At 43.0% G+C, this 8,899-nt stretch overlaps 1 protein-coding gene across 2 annotated transcripts in view; it reads left to right on the forward strand.

Moving 5' to 3' along the window:
- LOC107686979 (E3 SUMO-protein ligase RanBP2-like) overlaps window positions 1-8,899 on the forward strand; it is a 34,761-nt gene that overhangs the window by 4,312 nt on the left and 21,550 nt on the right. For both annotated transcript variants that reach the window (XM_016484108.1, XM_016484110.1), the window contains exons 2-9: window positions 3,493-3,671; window positions 3,758-3,881; window positions 5,393-5,554; window positions 5,661-5,798; window positions 5,907-6,038; window positions 7,031-7,225; window positions 7,306-7,389; window positions 8,665-8,803. In XM_016484108.1, coding sequence (XP_016339594.1) covers window positions 3,493-3,671; window positions 3,758-3,881; window positions 5,393-5,554; window positions 5,661-5,798; window positions 5,907-6,038; window positions 7,031-7,225; window positions 7,306-7,389; window positions 8,665-8,803 — 1,153 coding nt within the window. The remainder of the gene's footprint in view (window positions 1-3,492; window positions 3,672-3,757; window positions 3,882-5,392; window positions 5,555-5,660; window positions 5,799-5,906; window positions 6,039-7,030; window positions 7,226-7,305; window positions 7,390-8,664; window positions 8,804-8,899) is intronic.

Genomic DNA, 8,899 nt, shown 5'->3' on the forward strand with positions numbered 1-8,899 from the left:
TCCACCAAATTTGGGGGATCCCTTCAGCTCGAGGAGCCCTCTCGAACGCCACCCTCCGCGCGTCGGTAGCCCCCCGGGGTCGCTAGATCGGTCGGCGCCGGACCGTGAATTTAACCACCCGTAACTCCCGAACCCCGGGGGCTATCAACTCGGGGGTGGCCTCATTCGAAAGAGGGCCTCGAGACGTACACTCGATTCGCGTTCGAGAGGGTTCCTCGAGCTGAAGGGATCCCCCGAATTTGGTGCGGATTCGCCGCGCCGTTATGGAGATATGGCCGTTCAAAGTTTCCATGGTATTCCATAGACTTAAGCTTTAAAGCGTTTCATCCAGGTCGCCAGTAGCAGACAATGGAGCTCAGTCTGCTTATTCTGCCCTCGTTAAAGAGTTCCCCTTCTTAAACTAGGCAGATAGATAACTCCTTCCACAGGGACGTCGAATTGAAGCATGATTTATTATGACCACCTCTTCAAATATAATTGGAACAGAGTAAAAAGACAAAGCTTCTTTAAATGATTGCAAAGATGATGAAAAGATTGAAAATAGCTGCTTTAACCGTGTGACTATCACCATCAACTGAGTAAAACAAGATGGCTGCTATTAAGGTCAGAGGTTACTGTCGAAACATATAGAATAGCACCACCTAGTGGCTCAAAAATGAAACTACACTAAACTAAACTACACTGGAAACAGTACACTGCTGGAAAAACTACGTAATTACACCATTTACAAGCATTTTATCGGCGTTTTATGTTCTGTAAAAAAAATCGACGGCATATCGGCGGCATATTCGCTGATACCGATATATCTGCGACAGGCTCATATTGGCCGATAAAATCGGCAAAACGATATATCGGTTGGGCTCTAATTAATACGGTAATTTAAAGGGATAGTTCAGCCAAAAGCCCTAAGGCCATCCAAGATGTAGGTGACTTTTTTTTCTTTTTCTTTTTTTTTCAGCAGAACAGTAATGGAGATTTTTAGCTGAAACCGTGCTCCTTGGTGGTTCATAGAAGGCAAGTCACTGGCTGCCCGTTTTTGAGAATAAAAAAAGCATGACAGGCGACACAAAATGAATCCCCGTGGCTCCTGATGAAATATTGAGGTCTTATGAAGCAAAACGATCGGTCTGTTCAAGAAACTGAACATTATTCACAGCTTTATTATTACCTGTAATCCAGAGCCTCAGGCAAACGGGGAAATGCTATTCTTTTCCACAAACTAGTTCTTTCAGACAGTTTGATTCAGTGAACTGGTTCAAATAATGATGTCACATGCATGCAATTATATTATTAAAATGTTAAACAAATGATTTCTAAAGCATATAAAGTGAATAAACTAATCTTAATCAACTCACCTTTTTACATAGACTGCAGGGCTCGCAAAATTTCTAAATCCCTGGCAGTCCTTTGGGCAGGCATTCTTCAGATTTTGGTAGCTCAAAATGAATGTAACTAGCCCGAATAAAAAAAGACATTGGCTGAACTTCTCTGAGGACAAATCAGCATGATCAAAAACTTCAGAGATTGTATTTTTCTTCAGATAACGAGTCAAGAGAGTATCACAAATGATCACAAACTCACGGTTTGGATCATATTAAAGATTTTAAGTCACAGACAGATCTGGTAATTTTTTTATCAAAAAATGGTTCTTTATTATTCAAAGAACACTTATTATTTAAAGAAAAGTACTTCTTTCAGGGTTCGTACAGTCATGAAAAACCTGGAAAAGTCATGGAATTTTAAAACGGCAATTTCCAGGCCTGGAAAAGTTTTGGAAAAATAAATAAACCCAGGAAGTTTTGGAAAAGTCATGGAAATCTATTTCACAAATCTCTGTATAATAGAATTATGTTGAATCAGGTCCTGAATTTCGGTGCGGGATTGCGCATAGGCTATATCGCATAGTTTTACTCATTCCTGCAGCTTTTGACTTTTAAAATGATGGATAATCACACATTTATTCAATAGCCCTATAGCATGTATGTTTGAGGAGTAAATAAATCCACACGGACTATCAGATCAAATCAGTCTTTTAAAAACAGTGTGAATGATTCAGCTGTACCACGTCTTCTCTCTTTGACTTTCTCTTAAAACGGCTTCACATCGGCACATCTTGTCTGCATTTTCGTTTCTTTAAGTGAATTTGGAAATATGTTTGGAACATTTTTTGTTTGTTAAATTCACGTTTTTGTTTTTAAAGTAGCCTAACGACCAAGCGGCCAACGGCAGACAGTGAGTTAGCCAATGTTTGATCAATTTAGCCTTCTCAAATCATCACCACTTGACTAAAATAAAATCTATATATAAAATACTTTAAAAAGCGTGAATCCAATCATTTGTGCGCTGGACAGAAACACAAATACACACTGGATAGTTTGCACTCACGGATCGGTGCCTGTGAGCAAAACTAATAAAGGTAAACTGTCAGTAATAAAATAAGAGCAAATAAACTAATTACAAGCACAGATACATAAATTAGAACAACGTTACAAATGAAATAAGATCTAACATTGTTTCTTCACTGTTTGTTCACTTGAGGCATAACCGACTGTTTACAAGAACGCTTGCCGAGGCACTTATTTTAAGATCGTTTTGTGTGAATGTGTTCAAGCGAAAGAGGAATCAGTTCTGTGTTTGTGTGCTGTCTGAAACGCTGCTCTTGAATGAGTGCACACGAGGACCGGATTGAATTCTCTTTCACCTCTTCATGTGCTTGAGTGGATTAAAACGTTTCAATTGGCAACACGTGTGAATGATCAGCTACGATCCGGTTCACCCCACAAGCGCGAATCTTATATCACTAATCTAGATAGGTTAGAAACTTTAACTTTAGTTTGGTTTTGTTAGACTTCAATATGTCGTCAAGAGTCATGGCTATTATTTTTGCGTCGCCTATAAATGTGTTTTGACTCTCAAGTGACGGCAGCCATTGACTTGCATTTTATGAATCGCCAAGGAGCACGGTTTCATCTAAAAATCTTCTGTACTGTTCCAGTGAGTGCTCCAGAGGCTGAGTACAGTAACGGCACATTTTCCTTGTTGGGTGAACTGTCCCTTTAATATCTATAACCGTGTCATTCTGTAAAGCTCTAGCTAGCATGCAGGATTGTCCTAGACACTTCAACAATCTGGCTGATCAGTTATCCAGAACTGTAGCTTCATTTGTCAAGTCACGTGTGTTTCAGTAGCACTTTACACAAAGCAGCTTCACACAGAAGCAGGAAATAACACGATCAGTGATGCAAACGTAATCAAATAGGAAAGCAGCTCTACAGAAGACTATAGTGTCATCATTCAGCTCAGTTTAGGTTTGTTCTCATCTATGCGTTCAAATCAGTAATATTACTGGCTATAATGTGTCTTTTAAAGCCCAGCAGAGCAGGTGAAGGCTCTCTGACTGCACGAGGACACAGTCTCACACACTGGTGTCCTGTGATGAGCAGCGTCTCGGTGCTGAAGGCCTCTGTGTGTGTGTGTGTTTGTGTGTTGCAGGTGTTCGTGTGCGGCGTGGTGTTCTGCAGTCAGGCGCAGCTGCAGGAGCGGGGGAAGATGGCCTGCTCTCAGCCGCACGAGCCGCGCTGTCTGCCGCTGCACATCATGAAGCTGCTGTCGTCTGACAGACAGAGAGAGTGGTGGGATGCTGTGTACAGCCTGATTCACAAGAGAGCGCAGTGAGTGACTCCTCGTGTGTGTGTGTGTGTGTGTGTGTGTGTGTAACGTCATGTGTTCCTGACTGCAGTGTGTGTGTGTGACTCAGGCCCGGGACGTCTGCTAAACTGCGTCTGCTCGTGCAGCACTGTCTGGGCACGCTGCGCGCCGGAGAGAAACACGGCCTGCAGCCGGCGCTGCTCATACACTGGGCTAAACACCTGACTGACGCGGTACGTCCTGACCACCTGCACCTCATACAGATCATTCCTCACACAGCGTGGCTGTAAAAGCTCATGCAGTCTGCTGAGGGCAGGAGTTATCATTGGGTTCACATGTATTCATATACTTCAGCGCTTTTGGCCACATCTTAGAGTGCTAGTAACACTTTCTGCAACAGTTTCTCTTTCTTTAAAAAGTCTTGCCCTCCACAAATTAAGTTTGCATGCACTCCTTCATCAGTGTTTTTGTCTTGCTTTCTAACACAAATATCTACACATCCTTAATTCAAGATACTTTTACTTGAGATGTAATGTAAAATTAAGTCTTGAGAAATTGAACAAAACTAAGTGAGTTTATGATAAAACAAGAACAAATATGTCAATGAAATTAAAATGTTTTCCCTTTGAATTAAGTGGGTTTCTTCTGAGCCCATAGGAGATATTTGTTCATAAACTCACTTCATTTTGAGCTAATTTTCTAGAAAACAAGACTTCTTCCTTTATGTAACTTTCCTTCTCAAGGAAAGGTGTCTTGATTTAAGAATCTTTAGACATTTGCACTGGAAAAACAAGACAAAAACACAGAGGAAGAACTTTTTTCTCTCTCTCTATGATCAGAAGAAAGGTAATTTCTATATTCTGGTGACTGTGAGCAGAGATATTTAAACCTAAATCTTTTTTTGTAAAATGGATTAAAAAGTAATGGAGATTTGTTGGAAGTATTTTCCACTTTAAAATGTTGCTAATACCTCTCATTGTGTTTCTCCAAGGATTTACATTTAACAAACATTGACACATTATGTTCCCTTCAGATTATTCCTTTCATTGCCTTTACTTGGTCTTAAGAAGAACTTGCGGTGTTAAATGTGCCCTGTGTGTGCGTGTGTGTGTGCGTGTGCGTGTGTGCGTGCGTGTGTGTGTGCGTGCATGCGTCTGTGTCTGTGCGCGTGTGTGTGTGTGTCTGTGCGCGTGTGTGTGTGTGTCTGTGTGCGTGTCTGTGTGCGTGTGTGTGTGTCTGTGTGCGTGTGTGTGTGTCTGTGTGTCTGTGCGCGTGTGTGCGTGTGTCTGTGTGTGTGTGCGCGTGTGTGCGTGTTGGTGACTGTGAGCAGAGATATTTAAACCTAAATCTTTTTTTGTAAAATGGATTAAAAAGTAATGGAGATTTGTTGGAAGTATTTTCCACTTTAAAATGTTGCTAATACCTCTCATTGTGTTTCTCCAAGGATTTACATTTAACAAACATTGACACATTATGTTCCCTTCAGATTATTCCTTTCATTGCCTTTACTTGGTCTTAAGAAGAACTTGCGGTGTTAAATGTGCCCTGTGTGTGCGTGTGTGTGTGCGTGTGCGTGTGTGCGTGCGTGTGTGTGTGCGTGCATGCGTCTGTGTCTGTGCGCGTGTGTGTGTGTGTCTGTGCGCGTGTGTGTGTGTGTCTGTGTGCGTGTCTGTGTGCGTGTGTGTGTGTCTGTGTGCGTGTGTGTGTGTCTGTGCGCGTGCGTGCGTGTGTGTGTGTGTGTCAGGCTCAGCGGGTGAACTCCTACTACGATCAGAAGGAGTATGCTAGCCGCAGTGTGCACTACTGGAGGGTTGTGCTCCCCCTGCTGGAGAAGGTCCAACACAAACGCAGCATCCCTGAACCCCTGCAGCCCATGTTCATGCACTTTCAGAGCAGAGACATACAGGTATCTCCGTTACTTCAGTGCTTTGGCTGCTGGGATGTGCGTGGCTTCCTGCTGCGGTCTTTGTTTTCTGTTACTCTGTCGTCTCTAATGATCTTTTGGACGTTAGCCCTCTCAGGTGCGAGTGTATGAGGAAGATGCGGTCATAAGCTTCGCCACACTCCTTGACATCGAGGGCAACACAGAGGAGGCCATCGTGAAGCTGGAGCAGCTCAACAGCGTCTCGTCTAACTGGCATCTGGCGAAGGTAACTGTGCAGTCACACTGACTCAGCTTCAGCTCATCAGCAGCTCCGTCTGAAGGAGCTAGCGCTGTGTCTGACAGCTTTTGACGTGTCTCATGTGTTGATTGCCAGATCTATCAGAGGCTGTCGGAGGAGGCAGGGAACGGGCTTGAGGAAACTCAGGGCAGGTGCACCAGCTTCCTCCTGAAGTTCAGGAAATACTTGGCCAAGATTTATCAGGCCAATGCAGAGGATATGGAGAAGGTATGTGCAACACACCACTGACTCCCTCGTATGGTCTCTGTGCTGCTCTCTTTATTTACACAAGTGGCCATGGCAGGACAGTTTTTAGTGCTGTTTGTATTAAACCTCTCAGACTCTCTAGGGCTCAGAAGATGCTTTTCAAAAGCACTGCATTCCTCATGTTCACTCAGATTCAACAACTAGAGCAGCATGCAGCCCAGATCTCATATACTAGGGGTTGAACGATCTCTGATTTTTTGAAGTCGACTTTTATGTGATGAAAGTCGAGTCGAAGTCGACTAGTCGCTGATGACGTCATTAATGAACAAATAAGTCTGGAGCTGTGACAAACAGCTTGTGCACAGCTATGGCATAAGACACAGCGCTGCCCACGGCTGTTGCTCCTGTAACAGCTCTTTTATCAGTTCTTTTGTCTTTGGGTCGTTATATTTCTCACAGATTTCTGCTCGTTCTAAATCAGATACAGATAAAGAAGCACAGTAAAGATTACATTTATATGAATGCATTAGTGAGAGCGATTGCGTGTGTGAATTAATTCTACCTGGCAGCGTCTCTCTACTAGTAGTGAAGCTGTGTAAATGTGGAAGTCCTTCACAGATTTCTTATCATGTTGCGCCCCCTATAGGACCAGTGACTAGTCGACGTCAAGCTTAAAGCGTCATGGCAGAGCATTGAAGTCGATTAGTCGGTGCAACCCCTAATATATACACCGGTCTCCTTGCATATGGAGATGTGTGCGATACACCGATTGAAAGAAGGTTGTAGTCAGATGTTTTGAAAGTGTATCAAATTTTTGATCACTGCTACTTAGGAAATTGTTTTGAGGACTGTTGCTTTTTCATCAGTGTTTGTAATCACATTTCCATAATGTGTCTATATATTGTGTTTTTGTTTTGTTTGTTTTTTTGTGATCAGCCACGGTTTTAAGAATATTGTGACACAAATCTTTGCTCATGGTCACCGCTGGCATGTCTGTCTGTGTGTTTGTGAAGTTACCGGTGTCTATGGAGGAGGTGATGGATTTGTTGAATGAGGTCAGCCAGCAGCTTGAAGATGTTGGTGAGATGTGTGAAGATCAGGTGGACTATCCTGTGACATCCAGCCCCGGGCAGCCCGCTGAAGGCCATGTCAAATTCTCCACTCCTTCCCCATCCAAGAGTGTGACGTCTCCGTCCAAAAGATCTGTGGTACGTCACGGCTCAGGTGTTTGTGCTCAGACTCTGTGTGCTGTTTACTGCTGCTGATTGTCTCTGTCTCCCTCCTGCAGTTCTCCCCCAAAACACCTCCTCACTGGGTGGAGGACCAGAAGTCACTGCTGCAGATGTTATGCCAGCAGGTCGAGGCCTTGAAGGTCAGTCCGACACCAACAGCTGCTGAAGAATCCATCACTTTCTTTGCTTTTGTTTTGGCACCGAGTGAATTTACCTTCCGAGCGTTATTTTGATTGTTTTATCTGTGGTTTTGTCTGTTCTGCATGTCAAAAGTTATTCAAAAAGGCATTGTTTAATTGTGGAGCGAAGAACACAGAGAGATTGAACAGTTTGAGCAAGAGCGCTGTAGACTTGAGTCCACGCTCCCAGTTCAGAGCCAGACTGCAGGACGTTTACTTGCACTAATGCACACAAGCTTAGATGCTTTCTGAATCCAGTGATAATCATAAGAAAAAACAACGCTGATAGCTAGAATGTTAGACTCGTGGTGCTGTTCATAAGACATAAGACTATAAATGAAAACGCTTCCTTCATAATGACTGAAGCTCACTCACTTCATTTCAGCGTGAGTTCACTCTTGCCAGAACTCCCGTTATTATTGAAACTAATGCACTCAACCTCTTGCTCACATCATGTCTTTGTACAGAAGCGCACTGAACACAGTTTGATGAACGGTTGATGAACTTAACTGCCTCCGATTGGCTGTTGCGTTCTTGTCCTCAACAGACATGTCTGTGATTGTCTGCAGTGCTCAATGCTGCGAAACGCATTGTAAATGGAAACTATTGCACTCATAAATACACGCAGGAGTGTTTGAAAGCAGCCGGCTGTCAGCGGCAGCCAAACTGAGTCTGTATTGCCAATAATGCAGAAACACTGGTATCAGCACATTTTAATGATTTCACAATCACCTGACAACTCTAGCTAAAGCTTTAAAAAGCATAGTTACCTTTCTGGCTGTTTTTTATGTCTTCTGTTGAATAATCCATGTTTTTATCACTTTAAGATGTACCAAGATGTATCGTTTAGAGAGGACTCAGTGGAATATATGCCCATAAACGTGCTGGATGGTGTTTGAAGTGCTGAAGTAGATGAAATGTGTCCATAAAGCCTTTAAACACACACTGCACTGATCGATCTCATGCACCAGCCAGTGCTGTGATTGGATTAGCGCTCATGAATGACTCTGTTCTGATTTTATACTACACGTCACATCAAATTATGTGTGATGTGAAACCTTTTTCAATTATCTGCAAATGAAATAGTCACACTGACCAAAGGAAAAATAAAACCTTGCTTTGTTTGGTGAACAGTTTCATCAAACATTCTCTGTCAGTGTGAAAAGGGACAGGTACCAGCTGAGAACAAGTGTTTTGGAAACTCATTTTTGATGTTTTATTTTTCGTCTCACGCAGAATGAGGTTCATGACCTGCGCCATAACTCTTCAGATGCCACGGCATCCTCGTATAGGATGCATAGAGACAATTATGCTGCAGAAGGACTTCAGGAAACATTTCCTGCGGCGCAGACACTCCACGGTGTTCCTCTCACTGGTCAGTTCAATGACTTCCCCAGATCAGCAGTCTTTGATTGAAATTGTAAGTGTATACTAGTGGTTCTCAAAGTGTACCCCCCCCCCCCAAAGCTTT

This window comes from Sinocyclocheilus anshuiensis, unplaced genomic scaffold (assembly GCF_001515605.1).
Source record: "Sinocyclocheilus anshuiensis isolate Anshui unplaced genomic scaffold, SAMN03320099.WGS_v1.1 scaffold1881, whole genome shotgun sequence".
Lineage (NCBI taxonomy): Eukaryota > Metazoa > Chordata > Actinopteri > Cypriniformes > Cyprinidae > Sinocyclocheilus > Sinocyclocheilus anshuiensis.